Source organism: Protobothrops mucrosquamatus, unplaced genomic scaffold, assembly GCF_001527695.2.
Source record: "Protobothrops mucrosquamatus isolate PMUCROS unplaced genomic scaffold, P.Mucros_1.0 scaffold211, whole genome shotgun sequence".
Taxonomy (NCBI): domain Eukaryota; kingdom Metazoa; phylum Chordata; class Lepidosauria; order Squamata; family Viperidae; genus Protobothrops; species Protobothrops mucrosquamatus.
This window is the reverse complement of record NW_015386565.1, coordinates 389,830-409,318: the sequence shown is the minus strand read 5'-3', so window position 1 is coordinate 409,318 and position 19,489 is coordinate 389,830. Positions and strand designations below refer to the sequence as shown.

The following is a 19,489-nucleotide window of genomic DNA, read 5'->3' as shown; positions in this document are numbered from 1 at the left end:
AAGCGCCTGAAGGCAGGACAAGAAGCAATCAAGGAGAGAAGCAACCTAGAACTAAGGAGAAACTTCCTGACAGTTAGAATAATTAACCAGTGGAACAAATTGCCTCCAGAAGCGGTGAATGCTCCAACACTGGAAGTTTTTAAGAAGAGACTGGATAGCGATTTATCCGAAATGGTACAGGGTTTCCTGCCTGAGCAAGGGGTTGGACTAGATGACCTCCAAGGTCCCTTCCAACATCATTATTTTTTTATTATTATTATTATTATTATTATTATTATTATTATTATTATTATTATTATTGTTATTGTTGTTATTGTTATTGTTATTGTTATTATATTAATTTGAAATCTAAACCCAGATTTAGATATGTTATTTCAGAGTTGCAAAACTGGTATGATACAGTTTTTCTAATTTTGATATCTCTTAATACAGGGCTAAAGTTGCCTGGAGTTTATTTTATTAGAGGTATCAGGTACTGAAAGTTTTTTGACAAATGGTAGCTTTTCAGAAAAAGCTTATAAAAAAAGTGGCTTTTGACTTCTAGATGGCAGTTATAAGTACATTTATATTTTGCCCTTTGTCTTTAAAGCTACATCATAATTTCCTTCTTTCCATAAGCTACCCTTTCTAATCTTCAAACCCATAAATCACAAGTTCATGTTTCTTTTTTTTCTGCAAAAAGCCCATAAGGGATTACTGATAAATGTAATTACTGATTACATTTACTGATAAATGTAATTGTTTCTCTAATCAAGTTAATTTTGCCATGTCGCCTAGTTCTGTCATCTTCACCAATCTTTCCCCCATTGTGGGCATTTCAAAATCTTTCCATTTCTGCACATGTAATAGTCTGGCATATCATATATAAAAACATTGTTCCATGGCTCTTTCCTAATTGACTATCCATTAATCGCAACGGAAAAGTTTTGGTTTTAATAAAATGTTCATCTTTACAATTCTTTGTATATTTATATGTATTTCAACCCAGAAATTTCTGGCTTTTTTTTTTTTTTACAGAGAATGCATCCTGAAACAATGGCACTTGGGTGTTAAGGTGGATGGTTTTTTGAATGAAAGGACAGTTGAATTAACTGCAAGGGCACATGACCTATTAGTTCTGCGTTCATTGTGTGAATGGCTTTCAGATGCTTTGTCCCAAACATGTCTTTTCTTTCTGTAGCAGAACTCCCGCCACCTTACACTGCCATTGCTAGCCCAGATGCCAGTGGTGTTCCTGTAATAAATTGCCGTGTGTGCCAGTCACTAATCAATTTGGAAGGGAAGCTTCACCAACATGTGGTCAAGTGCACAGACTGCAACGAGGCTACGGTAAATGGCTTTACAAGTTTCTCATTCTATAACATGCTCTATTGCAGGGCTTTTCAACCTTTTCACCCGTTGTACCACTTTTAGGATATGGCAACATCCGAGTACCACCAGTCGCCTAGCAAGGTGTCAAAAACTTGATGACCAAAAAAAGGAAAAAAGTGATGAAGTACAGGTAGTCCTCGACTTACAACAATTCACTTAATGACGGTTCAAAGTTACAATGGCACTGAAAAAAGTGCCCCCCAAGCCACAGCCGAGCAAGATACCTGCCTGCCCACCCGGCGGCGCTCTTCCTCCTGTCCGAGGTTTTCATTATTGTGAGCATTTCTGTTGAGGATTGGCAGCGGGGGTGGGGTGGGGGTGTTTGGTTTTTATTCCTCCCGTCTACTGGGTGATTGCAGCAGGTTTTGGTCACTTCACATGACCCTGGGACGCTGTGACCGTCATAAATATGAATCAGTTGCCAAGCATCTGAATGTAAATCACAAGACCCTGGAGATGCTGCAACATTCCAGCTGATCAACGCTTCGTCTGGGCTCAGCAGAAGCGCCAGGATCAGCGCCGAGCTCCAGCTGGAGCCTGGCGCTGATCCTGGTGCTTCCACTGAGCCCAGACAGTCCCGAAGAAGTGTCGATCCTGGCGCTTCCGCTGAGCCCTGACCGCCCTGCAGCTCCAGCCATCTCTCGCTCAGGCTTGTGCGATGCTGCCACCGGTTCAGCTCATTCTCCTCCCCTGCTACCACTTTTCTAGGATGCTCGCGTACCACTTGCCAGGTGCCAATGTACCACAGGTGGTACCCGTACCACTGGTTGAAAAGCCCTGCTCTATTGGACCTCTTTACAGTGGTCAAGAGTGCAACATGCCATTACAAGAATCACTTGTGTGAGGACAGCCATAGTTATATTTTTAGTAGGAAACAGTAGCAAACAGCGTTGTTTGAACTTGTAGTAGTAAGATTGGCTTTTGATCTTACTCTTCTTTGTGATAATAACTGATGTAAAATATATTTGTGTGTGTGTGTATCAGTACTGTCGAGGGATGTATAAAGGGTTTGGCTTTCCATTGATTTCATAGGAACTGTGTTTGAAAGATCTAGCATTTTTGTTGCACCATAAAAGTAGTACCATAAGCTCTGCCACTTTCCTATATATGTGAAATATTACAACATACGTACAAAAGAGGTAGTGTTTTCGTTATTTCTCCCAAATCCCCTCCTCTTCTGATGTTTGTGGTTCAGTAATCTGATTAGGTCTTGAGTTACATCTCTTCTTCTCCTGAGAGAGGAAGGAGTTTTAATTATGATAGATATTTTCTCTGGTAGCTATGATAGGAGACTGCTCAGATTCCAGAAACAATGGGTCACCAGATCCTTGCAGAAGATAGGGGGAGAAAGGACATGTTGCTTTCACCAGATGTCTTCTAAATAGTACAGATGAATTTAGCTGAGGGAAAATGAGAAATTTTCTTCATTTGGAAGGATGCTACGTGAATTTTGGGGAAAGAAATAAAAAGGAATGGTTGGGGAATAGATTGTTTCTAAGAAAGAATGTTTTCAGTATGATTCAGGAAGAAGAGTGGTAATTAGCTTCAGTTGCTGCATGAGAATTTAAATTCTGTGAGTCGGACAGTCATTTCAGAAATGGCAAACATTATGGCCAATGATAATGCAAGTAGCCCTGTACTAGTCCAGTATTAATTTGTTATGCTCTAAGCTAATTAGCTAAATAATTAGTTAATCTTTTAGTCTCTCTCTCTGTGTATCTGTTTGTGTGTGTACATACACACATATCCACATAAATACATAGTTTGTTCAAATTTTTTAGCAGAATAACCCTACATCTGTTGCAAGTGTTTTCTTTTTTTCTCACAATTGTATTAAAAACATATTCTGTTAATTATCAAAGATAATTATTATAATATTAGAAACTAATTTAAATCATTAGAAAGTCAATATCAAACATAAAACTATGTCATTTGAATCTTTATTGATTTTTGATTGCAGTGAATATTTTATTTCTTATATTACATTATTCCAAGATTTTATTACATCACACATGAATCTCTTTAGCAAGAAAAAATAAGATACTGTTGATAGAAAAAGAATAGGATTGATGGAAATCAGATAAAGACCCACAATAGCTTTTTCAATGTTAATAGCCAAAAACAAATCATACCATCGTTTCTTAACTCTTTTGCACAAAGCTCCTTTTTTATAACACAGTTTAGGATTTTGAAAGGTTCTTACATCTGATTGTTGGCATAGCCACCAGTTTACCCATTTTGTATTCACCCCACTTCTGTTCAATATTTTTCCCAATATTGTCTGGCCAGCTGATTGAGGTTGTTTCAAGCCAAAAGCCAATTCACCAATTCTTGGAATTCTGCTTGCGCATTTCTCAAAATTGGCTCAACTTATGAAACTCTTTTGTTGAAGACGTTTATGTAATTTGATTCTGGGGAATCTTTAATAACTAAAAAAAGAAATATTTTATAATATTCTGGTTCTTGAGATCTTTATCTATAAAATTAAATAAGTAAACAACAATAGGATTCTGGTTTGTAGTAACAGCAATTTATGGCACCATCTCTGTTTATGTTATATATTGTGTTGTTTAATTGTATGATAACCATTCTTGGGTATATGTTAAAGAAAGCCTTGCATAGTCTCTAGGAAGGATAGAGGAGGACAATATAGACATTTTATTATAAATGCATACAGTAACAGCCATTGACATTTCTATATGTAACTTTGAATTTTAAACATAGTACCAGTAATTGGTATTAAATTGAAAGGAAAAATATGTTGTGCTATAACACTTTTAACGCAAGTTGAATCATTTCTGTTGCTCTGTTTTAATCATTGTAAGTTCTTTTTTTTCTTTTGAGAATCAACATGTATGTAATTTTTTTTTCTTGTTTGTGTAGCCTATCAAAAACCCTCCTTCAGGGAAAAAGTATGTTAGATGTCCATGTAACTGTCTGCTTATCTGTAAGGATACATCACGGAGAATAGGATGTCCAAGACCCAATTGGTAAGAGCCACAAAAATTTTCAATCTGTGTCCTTAATATTATTTTGGTTGTTTTCATTGTTTTATTTCATATAAACTGTGACATTAGCCTATGCAAGTCAAACAGATGTAAAGATATTTATTAATGCTATTATCAAATATAGATTAATCAGAGGAGCGATGGGAAATTAATAATAATGACTCAGAAAAAAGGAAGATGAGTATTTTTTGTGTACATCCACTTTCTTTAATTATGAGAGAATGAGCAGAATCTCTAATGGAAGCTATTCATGCTTTCATAGAAAATTAATAATTCTGTTGATTACAGTATCATTATTGGTGCTAAGGTTGATTACTTAATCTTAAATATATATATATATATAGCTCCTGAAGGCCTTGGAGACCTGATATTGGATCAAGATATCTGTTGAGTCATATAGATGAAGTTAATTTACCTTTCTAAAGTAATCTACTAGAAGTTTCAGTTATATTGTACTGTTTATCTGTGTTTAATTTTTAATTTTATTTTATTTTTGCACTTCCCAACATTATAATGACTCTGAGCAGCTCAAATTCTAAAACAGAACTGAGTACAATAACATAAATTTTAAACATACAATTAAAAAGCCCAACATATTGGAAATATGGACTATAGCAGTGATGGCGAACCTTTTAGAGATCGAGTGCCCAAACCACAACCCAAAACCCACTTATTTATCGTAAAGTGCCAGGGCCGCATCAGCATTGTGGTGCCCTCGGGGGGCATGGGGGTGTGGCCCACTGGTTAGGTGTGGCCCACTGGGTGGGCATGGCTGCAGTTGTCATGGCAGACTGGGTGGATGTGGCTGGGGTGGGCATGGCCACCTTGATATTGCTCATGGGGGGGACGCCTATGGGGGCTGGGCAGGGTTGGGGGAGATCCAGGGGATCTCTGGCGGGTGGGGCGGTGGACAGGAGGCCCAGCATAGATGTGGGGGAGGCACGCAATCCTAGCTGGGACTGGGGGACCATGGCGCTGATGGGGATCTGGCTTTCCCTGCTCGGGGTGGCCTTTGGCATGCTGGGTGTGGGCGTGCTCTACCTCCTCCACTTGAGCTTGCTAGCTGGCCGCTTCGCCTCCTTTGTGCTGGGTGGGGCTGCCACTCCGGGCAGTGGTGGCGGCCTAATGGACCTGCGCAAGCTGCTGGCAGAGGCGGCGCGCGTGCCCACAGAGAGGGCTCTGAGTGCCACCTCTGGCACACGTGCCATAGGTTCGCCACCACTGGACTATAGCATCAATACAAAAACAATAACATTAAAACAATCACTTCCCTTCCAACCTGCCCCAAGACCTGGAAAAGTCAAGTTTTTAAGTCCTTCCTAAATGCCATCAGATTAAAAGTTGTCCAGGTCTGATTCCAAAGTATGTTTCTGATTTTACACAAATACACACACACAAACATATTTTACATTGTGTTTTGTTATGTTTTCATGCATTGATAGCTGACCATAATTATTATTTTGAGATAGATATACATATAAATAATTTTAAATAAATAGCAAGAACATGTATATCATTTCTGCTGCTTCCAAACCTTAGCAATATTCTAGGCCTATTCAGTAATAACTCTTGTTATTATGAAGTGTATTTTATTTCAACCCAATTATTTTAGTAGAAGACCCACAGAATGGCTATACATTGGGCATATCTCATCTCAGAGACTTATACATACAACTTCCAAATAACTAAACCTAAAAACAGACCATAGCAAAAAATGTATTATTTAAATCAATTTCCTCCCTTTATATTTAATTGCTATTGCTAATCTTTCCTGATGCTTGTATTGCTTGCCACTTGCTGGTTAATTTTATGATAAGAGGCATTAGTAATTGTTAGGTTTGCTAGCTTGAGTTACAAACAGGTAGTTCTTGTTTAGGGACCACAACTGGGACTGGCAACTTGGTTGTTAAGTGAAACGGCAACTGTGTTTACTATCTTACTTCAGCTTTTCTTTGCTGTACATAACTGAAAAGGTCATAAATGCAAAGATTGGTTGCAAAGTTACTTTTTTCATCACTGTCATAACTGTTAACAGTTACAGTATGAGGCAGTCACTAAAGGAGGGCTACCCATACAAAAAAAGACAGGATAAAAATGTACTCATCATCATCATCTAAATCTGCCAAGATAAAACAAATTCTCTATAGGAATCTCAGTGCATCAAGATACCACAGATAAATAAATTGGGTTCTATAAGCCTTGTGCAATTTACAATCTAACATCTTGCCCCCGGGAGTGACATCAGCTCCATATCCCCTGGCCTTCCGCAGGAGCTTAAATACCTGGCTCTTCCAGTTGATTGGAGGCTCCAATGGGAGGGGATTTCACATTGGGGCTGGTTGATAGATTAATAACAGATCCCAGCTCCCAGCCCCACTCATCCTATTTCTCCCTTCTGTCCCATCTTTCAGTTAGAATTGAGTATTTGTATTTAAATAAATTTAACAAATTAATAAATAAATAGATCAGTGGTGGCGAACCTATGGCACGGGTGCCAGAAGTGGCACTCAGAGCCCTATCTGTGGGCACATGCATCATCGCCCCAGTCCTAGGCCTTCAGCTGGGTTTTATAAAACCTTTTCACTTTAGGCCTCCGCCATCATGTGCAAAAAAAAAAAAAAAAAGGTTCAATCAGTCAATTTCAACTTCTCGAGGGAAAAAAAAGTTCTTGCAAAGTTGGAATTGATTGATTGAACTTTTTAGTCCCACCCAGTCTGCTGTTACCACTGCAGCCATGCCCACCGAATTGGCCACACCCACCGAATTGGCCACACCCACCCGGCACTTGACGATGCATAAGTGGGTTTTGGGTTGCAGTTTGGGCACTCAGTCTCTAAAAGGTTCACCATCACTGCCTTAGATCTTCAATCTGAGACTGTCTACAAATACAGAGATGCTCTACAAAGAGTGCCTCTCTGCTCCTCGCACACAAATATGCTGAAGAAATTCATTCAAAGCAAAGGCTGGTCTCAAGGACTGACAATATTTCAACATCCTGTGATCCAGTGCAACCACATTTAGCCACTTGAGCTCTTTCTGCTAAAAATTATATTTAATCCTGGAAGGAAGTCCTTGAAAGCAAACAATCCTTTACATTAACCTAAGAAGTTGGGCTGAATGCATGTTCCCTTGGAATGGAACAACATTTGAAATACCATAAATAATTCCAGACTCAGGCATTATCTTTAAATTATTTTCTACAACGTTGTTTATTTAGGCACAAACTAGGCCCGCCATCCAATGTTGTATAGCTATTCTGATAGTAATGGACCAAAGATCCATTCCATTCTCAGCAAAGCAGTAGACATACTTAGTAGCACCAGTCCCCAGATGCCCTATTCATGTAGTAGCTGAAAGATCATTTTCCTTTAAATATGTTACTTCAGTCGACTCTTAAGTGGCCTGCTCTAGATGGATAAAAAGGAACAGTAAGATTTCATAAAACATGTGCCCATTATATTTGTATTTAATATACATGCTGTTCAGAGCAGAGATAATAAGAAATTAATAACTGAGTTATTTAAATGAACTCACTTTTCAGTTGCATTGTTATGAAAAGTTCAGTGTTCTTTATCTTTAATAATTGATATGAAACAACTTGGTTCTGCAGTATTCATTATGCTTATCCAAAAAGCTTCATGCACAAATTTTGAATTGTGCAAAGTAATACCATATCATCTGCATATAGAACAAGTAATACACAGTGATATCAGGTTACTTGTCCGTAATTTGTTCTGGAAGATGTGATGAATACTAAAACCAACAGGTACCAAGAAAACCACGTGACTTACCACGTGACCCGCTATTTCGGCTGAAATAATAGCGAGTCATGAGGCAGTCAACGTCAGCAGGTTCTTCCTTGCACTTCAAATACTGGGAGAAAGATGAGTGCCAGGACAAGATTTCTACTTCAAAACACAATCGAATACTAAATTTGAAGAGTTTTGAAATAGTCAAGAAAAAGAGGAAAGTTCTTTTAAGATATTATTGAAGTAAAATCAGAATAGGAAAGGAGCCAGAATGCATCTCAGTCTTATTACCCTGTAAATCTATTACTATATTTACATTGAAAAATGCAAGATAAAATATATCTTGGGATAGTTACAATATTTTTCTCTAAGGTTGTATAGTGTAATACACCAATCTAATGTTAACTGTCCTGTCTAAGTTTAGCTTAATTGTTGGCCATTACATTATCCTCTACCTGCATAAGAATATGACTAATTGAGTACTAAACTGACTTAATTTCTAGGAAAAGGTGTTTGTTGTTCAAGTTACTGGTTAAATCTGGGAAATTAACTAGGCAAAAGTTTGATGGATTATTTTCATTTCCTTTCTTATACTTTGGCATCATAACTAATCAACTCCATCAACTTAAGGATATGAAAGCAGGAGGAAAGTTGGTAATATCTGGTAATTGATATTTATTACCTCAATGGCAATTACAGATAGTCCTCTTCTTACGACTGCAGTTAAACCCAACATTTCTATTGTTAAGTGAGACATTTGTTAAGTGAGCTTTGCCCGATTTTACGATCTTTCTTGCCACAGTTGTTAAGCAAGTTACTGCAGTTGATAAGTTAGTAACCTTGTTAAATAAATCTGGCTTCCCCATTGATTTTGCTTGTCAGAAAGTTGCAAAAGGTGATCCTGTGACCTCGGGACACTGCAACTATCATGAATATGAACCAGCATCTGAATTTTGATCACATGATCATGGGGATGCGGCAAAGATTGTAACTGTGAAAAATGGTTGAGTCATTTTTTTCAGTGCTGTTGTAACTTTGAATGGTCTCTAAATGAACTGTTGTAAGTCGAGGACTACTTATATTGAGTTAATGTATACATGGGATGAGCTTGAAAACTACATACTAGATATGATATTAATAATGCTATAGTTATTTCTGGAAACTTTAATGCTAGATTAGGCCTAAATGATGAAACTCTTTATATTTGCTTTAATCCCTTTTGCCCAAGAGTTTAATCCACCTTCCGTTTCACTGATCCAGAGATAGGTGGATTAATCAAGGAGATTGATCACTAAGTTCAATTTAACCATCTTTAATCTGTAGAAGAGGATTGTAAAGTAGAATATGCACAAGCACGCACACACATGGGCAAACATGGTACCAGCATTATTGATTGCATTAAAATGAATCCCACATTTATCCCAAAGTTGCTTTTTCACAAGGCAACTGGACTTTATTATTTTTCTTTGAAGACATTTTGCTTCTCATCCAAGAAGCTTCTTAAGGTCTGACTGGATGTTGGGGAATGGAAAGATTTATACTCCATTCCTCACCATCCAGTCAGAGCTGAAGAAGCTTCTTGGATGAGAAGCAAAATGTCTTCAAAGAAAAACAAGAAAGTCCAGTTGTCTCGTGAAAAAGCATTTTTGGGATAACTATGACCTGGATGACTGAGAATCTCCATAGACAATCCCACATTTAATTAATAAAATGCTTTCTTAAAATTGATACCAAACCAATAGAGATCCCTCTCCTTTCATTGTTTCATTATCAGTTTCTAATGGTCCAATACATTGTTTGCAGCAAAATTAATCAATCAAGAATTCTACGAATTAAAATTTTGAAATAAGATATTTTAGAAAACTAGACAGTAATCGTGCAGGGTTTTTTTCTCAATCTTAACTAAAGGAATCTATAACTTTCGAGAAAGATACTACTAAAGTATTGTTTACTTTCCAGTGAATAATTATAAATACAATCAGGATATTGGCCTTACTATCTCCATTTCAGAAAATGCAGTGCATGCAATCAGTTCAGAATTTATAGTAATTTTTCTGAAGTATACTAAGGACACCATGAGTTTGACTTTGAGCTGTGAGTGGTTTGGACCTGACTACAGTACCCTTGGTGTCTGAATAGTATTCAACTCCAAACTTTAATCTTTTAGATCAGATATGTCAAACTCGAGACGTCACGTGACGTTGCGCGACATATCGGAACTTTTTCCTGATTGCCAGCAATGGAGTGGGCACAGTTTCCTCGTGACGCATCCGGCCCATGGGCCAGCAGTTTGACACCTCTGTTTTAGATGATACTTTAAGTTCTTTTGCTGAATTGCTTAACTTTTGTAACTGCTAAAACCAGACTTCTCTATTAATCAGTTACCAAAAAAGTGGATTTTAAGTTGTCTGTCAACTGGCCTAGATACTAGAAAGAGTATACAATTACTTCTTTAAACAGTTATTTCAACAAACCATGGATCAGAGTAATGAACTCTTCATAGTTACTTTAGGATTTATGGCTACTTGAATTATAAGGATGATAGTTTACGGAGATGATTAAGACTTCAAGGCAGTGCAGTCAGGTTACATAAAATTTCAGTTCTCAAAGCAGTTTGACAATGGAAATAATTACTGTGAGAGCTCCCCAAATGTTTTCAAGCTGAGGCTAAGTAGCAACTGTCTGAAATGGTTTAATTAGGAGTCCTGCATTGCGCCAGATGTTTCAGACTTTACAGATGGAATGGTCTGTTCCTAATTTGCTTTGGTTTCAATATGTGCACTTTTAATTTTATGGCATTTTTTAATTCATTTGAAGAGAAGCCTATATTTCAAAACTTTGATTATTTTACAGGGATTGATACCAGTTTACTTGACTGCCTTTGTGTTTGGTGCTGGAATTTGGCAAATACAACTGAGCCAATGATTTTTCTTTGTAAAAGGGATACTAGATGATAAAAGAGTCTTTCTCTCTCTTTTTTTCTGAAATGGTATGACATATTACTTCTGACAGTAGACGCATCATTAATCTCGGTCCAGTTATGCTGATTCCAGAAGAGCAGCCAGCGCAGCCTGCAATACCTGCTCAGCCAGAAGGCACCAGAGTAGTATGTGGACACTGTGGAAATACATTTCTAGTAAGTACAGTCACAATGAAACAAAAAGAGGATCAAATTAATTAATTGGATATAATATTCAAACAAGTCTGAGGTTTTTTTTTAATCTTTTATCATACTTGGTTTTACCATAGCAAGTTCATTTACAAGCTGGCCCCATGATAAAATGTAAGCTTTACAGCAAACCATTTTAGAGGTTTTTGTTCTAAATAATTAATGTAATAATATGAAATATTTATTGCTAATTATTAGGATATATATTTTGCATGGACGCCTGGGACTAAATCTGAAAGTTGAATCTCCAATTACAAGAAGATGAACAAATAGTCCTCGGCTTACAACCAGACACTTAGCAACTGTTCAAAGTTATGAGGGACCTCCGTGGGGTTTACATCCAACCTGGATTCAAAGTTCTGATGCCCTCCCTCTACAGTCATGTGATTTCACTTTGGGTGCCCAGCAACTGGCTATTTTCAACATCCTGTGGTCACATGACTGCATTTTACTTCTGGTTTGGCATTTGCTGCAGGATTTGGTAAAACTGGCCCATAGCGAACAAAGGGCTTACTTTACAACTACAACAAAAAAAATTGTAAAATCACATTGGTTACATGGATGACCCGATTGTTACAACTTACGACCGTGTTAGGCAGGCTCCCTTACAGTCGTAACTCAAGGACTACCTGTAATACATGACAGCTACGGTAGACGACACAGCGCTATTAGCTAACCATTTGAATGAAAAGCCAATTAATTTTCTTAATCATGCCATGATTTTGTTGATAGTTATAGTTATATAACTTATAGATTTATAGTTAGAAATAAAAAATATTTAAAAATACTATTTTCTATGGGCATCAGTAATCTGTCTCTTCTCTCTCTCTCTGATTATATATAGATAAAATCATAATCATGAAATATTTTTGATATTACAACTATTAGTATTGAAAAGTGGTACCACTATTCATGAATAATATACAGAGGCCTGTAACTAGCAAGTCATGGGAAATTATTTTACATAGAAATCCCAAACCACAAAGCATGGGGCTATTGCCTGCAACAGAGCATTGCAGTGACGAAAGAAAATAAGGAATAAAAGTCATGAGAAGTAAACTATTTTGCTGTGATCCCCATGACATTTAATGTGAAGCAAAATAAGTATTTTTTCATGCTGGCATTTTTTTCAACCCAGTTTTTTTATTGCAGTGGATGGAACTGAGATTCAACACATTGGCAAAGTGCCCACATTGCAAAAAAATGTAAGTTCCAACCAATACGTCTATAAATCCTAGTATTTATGGATGCAATTCTATTCCAAATATTAGTTCTCAATAAATGTGTGTTATCCTTTTAAAAAAATCATTTACAGTGTTTACATTGTCAACTGTCATTTTCATTTCTAACTTTTGCAAGTCAAAATCTTGCAAACTTTCTTGATTGTAAATGCTTTGTATACAGTAGTTACTTTCAAATAAAATGGTAAAAACAATTTAGTTTTTCTTCTGTTAGCTTTCTATTTAATTTTCTATCCAAGCATCCATCTTGTGATAAACTTAAGTGAGTGATGCATGTACAATTTATAGTAGGCTGGATTTTCACTTTTTTTAAAAAGTTCAAAGCACATGAATTACTACATAGAATTGCACTCTAGCAGATAGATCTGGTTGAGGCTAGTCTTCATATGAGCTTTGAATGAGATACTTCATATCTGAGTTGTAAATACATGCTGCCATATACATTTTAGAATGAAAATCTTACTGCCTTTTTGTATTTAGAATCAGAATATAAAGTTAAGGTTGACTCAGCCTTCCATCCTTCCGAGGTCGGTAAAATGAGGACCCAGATTGTTGGGAGCCATATGCTGACTCTGTAAACCACTTAGAGAGGGCTGTAAAGCACTGTGAAGCTGTATATAAGTCTAAGTGCTTTTGCTATTGAGAAAAATAATACAAACCAGGTTTTACCACCCAGTAAAAATGCTTGAATCATATACCCTGTCCAGATGTTAATGGTAACAAAGCAAAATTTGTCTATAAAAATTGAAAGTGTCAAACATAGGAGTTCTAAAAAAGTTAAAAGTACCTTGTGATAGAAATAGCATTTATTCTTTCTTTTTCAACAGTGGGAACCCTTAGAGAACAGATTAAAGGCCTCAATTAACAGTGACCAAGTAATGCTTTCTCTTCTGTTTGAAAGTAGAACATTTAAAACAGGCTAAGTCAATCAGTTTAAAGACATTCCACCAAGATTTAAAGGGAAAAATCTAATCACAAGTTGAGCACATGGGTCTTTTTTGTTGAAATCAGCCTTAGAGCTTTTGGGTAATCATATGATCGCTTACTGTTCCTACAAATATTTTGGAATGTCTGTAACTAAATAAACAATTAGAATTGTGAAATGAAATATTTTTCATAGTAGTCACAGAATATGATACGACTTTGAACCCCAAAGAGTTTAAACTGCAGTTTTATCTTGTACGTTCTTCAGTGAACCTTCAAAATCATTGTATCAATCTATGTTTAATTCTAGCTATGAAATACTGTGTATTTTCAGTTCTTCTGTAGGATGTGCGCTCCCACGAAGACGGTGCTGTGCATATATTACAATTGGAATGATATTTATCTTCATTGGTGTTGGATTAACTGTAAGTAGCATTAGTGTTGGTTTTTAATATTGAATCAGACACATGGTACTTCTTCAAATAGTGTCTTATCAAATGTTTGCAAATCAGTTCTGCCCCCCAAAAAATCTAGAAAATGTCAAAATACAAGATTTTGCCTGCAGATAATAAATTAGCATTCATGGCCCAGATGACAAGTAGTCCTCAACTTATGACTGTTCGCTATTTGGCAAAACCAGGGCTGTAGTGAACCACTGGTTTCCTTTAGGACTGTGGCATTTTTCTTAATGACTGCAGTGACTTGTTTAACAACAGCCACAAAAAAGTTGTAAAATCAGGTTGGCCAATGGTTCCATAATGATCATAACTTTGAAGATTACTTGTACATGAAATAGAAATTGTCCTGTGTCTTATTGGCTGTGGTCCAACTAGATCTTTAATGGGCCTGACAGTGTCTTCAATTGCCAAATAGGAAAGGATGCTGCCTTCATACTGGGCTGGCTTATGTTCCCCATATAGCCCAAACACCGCAAGACAAATTTGCACAAAACAATCACCCATCAAAAATTAAATGCAATAATTTCATGCAGTGAGAGCAACTTTCCATGTTATCCAGAAAGGCCTTGCTTTTCTTTTTAGCAGAGAAAATTTTTTAATATAGGTATTAAATTTTAATTTACGAGGAAAGATGTTTTTACAAAATCCTTTTGTTAGTTTAGACGATTTATTCTGTATTTTGCATGTAGAAACACTATTTGTCCTTGCTAATTTCTGCAAGAAAAAAGTGTTGTACAGAAGAATACGGTTCCTGATTTCCCTAGCTTTTGGTTCTGATGAAAAATATTAGCTATTCTCAAGTATGGATACACACACACACAGGTACCGAGCACCTGAATTTTGATCACATGATCGTGGGGATGCTGCAAGGATTGTAAGTACGAGGACCTCTTTTTTCAGTGCCATTGTAACTTTGAATGGTCAATAAACAAATGGATGTAAGTCAATTGTTTATAATTGTTATCAGAAATGGTTAGAAGTCAGGCTGCTTTAATCTCATTTTGATACTTTGTCAGTTAAGTAAAAAACTACTCCAAGACTTAGTATTGTACTGTATATTAACTATATTTTCCCACATGTGTTTCTTTTTAAAGGTTGGTACCCAGGATTTTGCTAGAACATTTCATGCCACTTATGTTTCATGGGCTGTTGCTTACCTCTTTGGCTTAGTGTGCTTGGTTCGAGCCTGCTATTGGGGAGCTGTAAAAGTCAGTTATCCAGAACACAGTTTTGCATAGACTTCTAATAGTATCTTATTGGAAAATGGAGCTTTCTAGAGAATCTGGTGGTTATAGGAGCCGAATAATTTAAACAGTTTTCTTATTAAATGTTTCTGTTTTGTTACTAAAGTTTTAAGGCTGGGGATCCTTTTAAGAACAAATGTTCATTGCACTACATTATATGCAAATAGTTTGTTTTGCTGCTAGATTCCCAAACTCTGAATACTAAAGCTTTGTTTACACAATTGTACATCTGTCTTAAAAGAACTGCAGAATTCAATTTCAATTTATAGTATTTTTTTTTCAGTATTAAATGTGCTTGTGCCATTTGGGGATGAATATGTAAAAGCGAGAAATATTTATAGGTGTTTCTACAAGTGCTTCACATTTGTATGTACACTTTTAAAACTGTCAAAGCAACTTGCTTTAGGATGTTAAGCAATAAATATTTTGCTTGAAATGCTTAGTTTAACTTTCACCTAAGATCAGCGTGACCTTAAAGAATGTGCATCATTTTCAAAAAAGTGGAGTTTTTCTTAGGGGTATACTATCCTTTCAGATTTCCAGTTTGAGAAATACAGTATTTTAGTAGGCTACCTAAAGAAAAAAGTTAATTTACCCTCTACTGAAATTCAACTTGAATATTCTTTTTTTTTATTCTTGTATTTTTTTTAAACATCCAAAGCCATGGTTGGATTTCTGGAACTTCCCTCTGGTTATTTGTAAGAGTTCCTTAACAGGGTCTAAATAAGGGAAGTATTTGATATGACTTGTTTTATACATTTAGATGATTTTAGAGTGATGTTGGGCTATCTCTTAGTTGTTTAGATTGGTCATTTATTTTCCATAATGGGATAATAACTCTCCAGTAATTATAAAGGGACATATTTATAGCTTAACTCAGCTAATAGGAAATTAAATAGAGCAAACAAATTATTCTCATCATTCCATCAATATGTAGCTGGTTGGTACAGTATTAAAAACTAATCAAGTGCTAAATGATAGAATAAAAACAATTTTTTTCATGACTTGTTCAAATAGAATATTGGGACCAGTTATTGCACTGACCAACTTTGAGGTTTTACAGAATATGGGTTTTTAAAAAAAAAATCTGAGGGAATATCCTGAGCTTTAGATTATAGTAGTCCTTAGACAATGGGAATCAAGAAAGTAGATTAAAGTGGATATTCTAGGATTATATTATATATATAATAACCCTGATAAAGGACAAAGTGATACTTGGCTGAGGATTTGGAGCACAAAAAAAATCCTAAATGTACATGGAAGTTGTCTTTGTATAATGTTAAATGTACAAAAGCAGTAGCTCAGGTTTATCATGTACCTTTTAAAATATACTAATAAAGATGATTATTGAAAATGAATGTTTTTGCTCTCATTAGTGTCTGAAATTCATATTGCTCAAAGCATTTTCTAGCAAGTACTCAAGTCAAAGAACATTTAAGTATATATGTATTATGTATGTATTTATTTCATTTTCATTCCGATTTTTTTAAAATACTGTAATTCACAGAGGTGGTTTTTTTTTAAAATAGATATTTGGAGGATTTCTGCTCAAATTTCTGAAATGTGACTCATCTAGTCTCCTCTATTTGGATGCGCGGAAATTCTAGTGATAATTTTTGGTTCGACTTACCTTGCTCTTCAGAACAGTACAGGAAACGCCGCCATTGCTCTCTTTAGCTCAGGAATTCTCCGAACCTGGCGGTCTACCTCTTCTTGGCTTCCCTATTTTTGAGTCAGCGAGTAGCATGGCCATCCCTCTCTCCCACCCATCCCTCTCCTTTATCATAAACTCGGATCGCATGCAAATTTATTTCCCGGCGAGGGCCTTTCCTCCCACTAGCAAAAGAGCAATCGGGGAAAGCCCTCTGCGCCGTCTCGGTCTGGGAAATCTCTCTTCCCGTACCCAGCAGCTACCAAAGTGACCGTTACACAATCCTCAATTCCACTTGTGAGTTTCTTTTCTATCCCACCCAACTTGGTCCTGAGGTAGGAAAAAGACCCTCGGCTTCCCCTTCTGCTAGCATTCCCGACTGCAATGGAAGCTGCCCGGAGAGGGAGCAGAAGCGGTGAGAGAAGGCAGCTGGGTCTACCAAGCCGATCGACGAAGAGGACAGAAGCTTCCCAGATCCACATATATAGACAAAGATGTCTATGTGGGATGTATTGGTGCATAAGTGTGTGGTGATGGTGGTGGGGAACGTCGGTGTGTTAATGCACGCATATCTGCGCGTGTGAGAATTCGGGGAAACGACGCCTCTGCCCAAACCGCTCGCTTTAGAACAAAATGCGAAGCTGATCCCGAGTTCTACTTGCTGGGTTCTGACCGCCTCCAAGCAAAACACAAATCTCGTGTGTTTCTGGGAATACATCTTGAATACCAAGAAATCAAACAAGATTCGCAGGATTATTATTTTTCTATCTCCCCCAAACCCCCGTTAAAAGTGACTGCAGATAAATTTCTCCCACCGAGGTAGCCAGCAACACCTTGTTTTGCAGGCAAGATCTTAACTATCTATTGAGATACAGCACAGCGCCATCTCCGTCTAGTTTTGGAGTGTCTGCGCAGGCGTCAGCAGCAAAAGAGAAGAACATTGCTAGACAATCGCTATAAATCAGGGGTCTTCAAACTTGGCCCTTTTATGACTTGTGGACTTCAACTCCCAGAATTCCTCAGCCAGGCACGCTGGCTGAGGAATTCTGGGAGTTGATGTCCACAAGTCATAAAAGGGCCAAGTTTGAAGATCCCTGCTATAAATTTATAGAGGTTGCCTTGACCACCTACAAAAGTGGCAGTTGGACATTTTCAGGAAAAGCTTTAAAATGTCCTTATACATTTGGGGGAGGGGGGATTAAGAAAAAGGATGAGACACTTTATCCGAGGATAAATTTATAGTACCTCCTGGCTACAGTTGCCTTTAAAACTCAGACACACAAATTGAAGTGGACCTGATAACAACTTGATCCAAGAATTTGGGGAAAAGTCATTAACTTTTCAAAGTAGCTTTTGAATCACATATACTTTCACCCCTCCTCCCCATGAATGATAAGCAAAAAGGGTTTAAGGGTCAAGTGTTTATATACATTTATATGATACATTTGATATATGCAATGAATCACAAAGCAACTAATTGAACAATAAAATACATTAATTAGAGGTAAGAACTGAACAGTTCAAAACATTGGTTCAAGATAACATTACACAAGGTGCAAATTTATGGATTACTCTACATGACTGCTTTTTCCAAAAGAATTTGTTTCTTTCATAATACTTGCGAGTGCATTCAAAGACTAATATGCTTTCTATTGTTTGGTTTCCAAAGAGGTTAAGTTCTTGCACTTAAAAAAAAAATAAAGAAATGGCTTTGGCTAAAAGGAAAATGGGTACAGTATATTGAACTTCTAAATGAGACATGGATGTCATGCTAAAGCTACTATCACCTTTATTAAAAAGCTAATAATGAAACCTAAAATTCCAGGTAACACTATTATGGAGGAGAAGTAATTTTATTTATGGGGGAAGTTCAAAAGTCATCATTTTAAGATGCATGATACTATAAAATTTCAGTACTGTTTATTTGTGCAACTGAACAAATTGATATGTAATATTTTTTTAAATGATGTGTTCATTTTTTATATTGAATCATTCTATACTTTCTAAATACAGAAAGCAAGTTATTAGAGTAATTAAATGCTTATACCCTTATTTGAATACCACTCATTTCTTCCTACGTATAAGTATAGTACAATAACAGACGAATTGCATCTTAATACATAAACCATAAAACCTTTGGATACCCTGCCCTATCTATAATCAGGCAGCAATCTAAAACATCTAAATAAACCATCTAAAGCAGGGGTGTCAAACTTGCAATGTCACGTGACGTGTCGCGACGTATCGTGACTTTTCCATTGCCGGAGATGGTGGGTGCAGTTTTGGCATAACACATCTGGCCCGCAGTTAGACACCCCTGAACTAAAGCGTCTAAATAAATAATCAAATGGCTACCCAGGGTCCTCACTTAAGCAGTTCAGCTATCTCTAATCATAAATTAAATGCCCACCAAGGCAAAATGGTGTTCAATCCTTCCTGGAAAGCTGTAACAGCATAGCAAAGCAAACATCTAGTGATGCAACACTCCAAAATGTCAGGTCTACTCCTGAGAAGGCCTGCATTTGGGCCTACAACTCAGTCTATTATTCATAATATCCACTCATATCTTGAACACCTAGATCACAGATGTCAAACTCGTCACGTGACGTGTCGCAACGTATTGCGACTCTTTTTGCATTGCCAGCAATTGGGTGGGTGCGGCTTTGGTATGATG

At 36.8% G+C, this 19,489-nt stretch overlaps 1 protein-coding gene across 1 annotated transcript; it reads left to right on the top strand.

The window, feature by feature from the left end:
• Positions 1-1,161: 1,161 nt before the first annotated feature.
• On the top strand, positions 1,162-16,508 carry PIP4P2 (phosphatidylinositol-4,5-bisphosphate 4-phosphatase 2). Its single transcript, XM_015813992.1, has 6 exons — positions 1,162-1,329; positions 4,255-4,361; positions 11,141-11,264; positions 12,450-12,502; positions 13,797-13,887; positions 15,015-16,508. The coding sequence occupies exons 1-6, from the start codon at positions 1,162-1,164 to the stop codon at positions 15,156-15,158; spliced, it is 687 nt and encodes a 228-aa protein (XP_015669478.1). The 3' UTR covers positions 15,159-16,508.
• The last annotated feature ends 2,981 nt before the right edge of the window (positions 16,509-19,489 follow it).

Excerpts from the sequence above, each read along its gene's own strand:
- PIP4P2 (XM_015813992.1), top strand. The coding sequence starts at position 1,162 with ATGTCTTTTCTTTCTGTAGCAGAACTCCCGCCACCTTACACTGCCATT. Across the intron at positions 4,362-11,140 it reads GGATGTCCAAGACCCAATTG|TAGACGCATCATTAATCTCG; the intron begins GTAAGAGCCACA and ends TACTTCTGACAG. Across the intron at positions 12,503-13,796 it reads TGCCCACATTGCAAAAAAAT|TTCTTCTGTAGGATGTGCGC; the intron begins GTAAGTTCCAAC and ends GTGTATTTTCAG.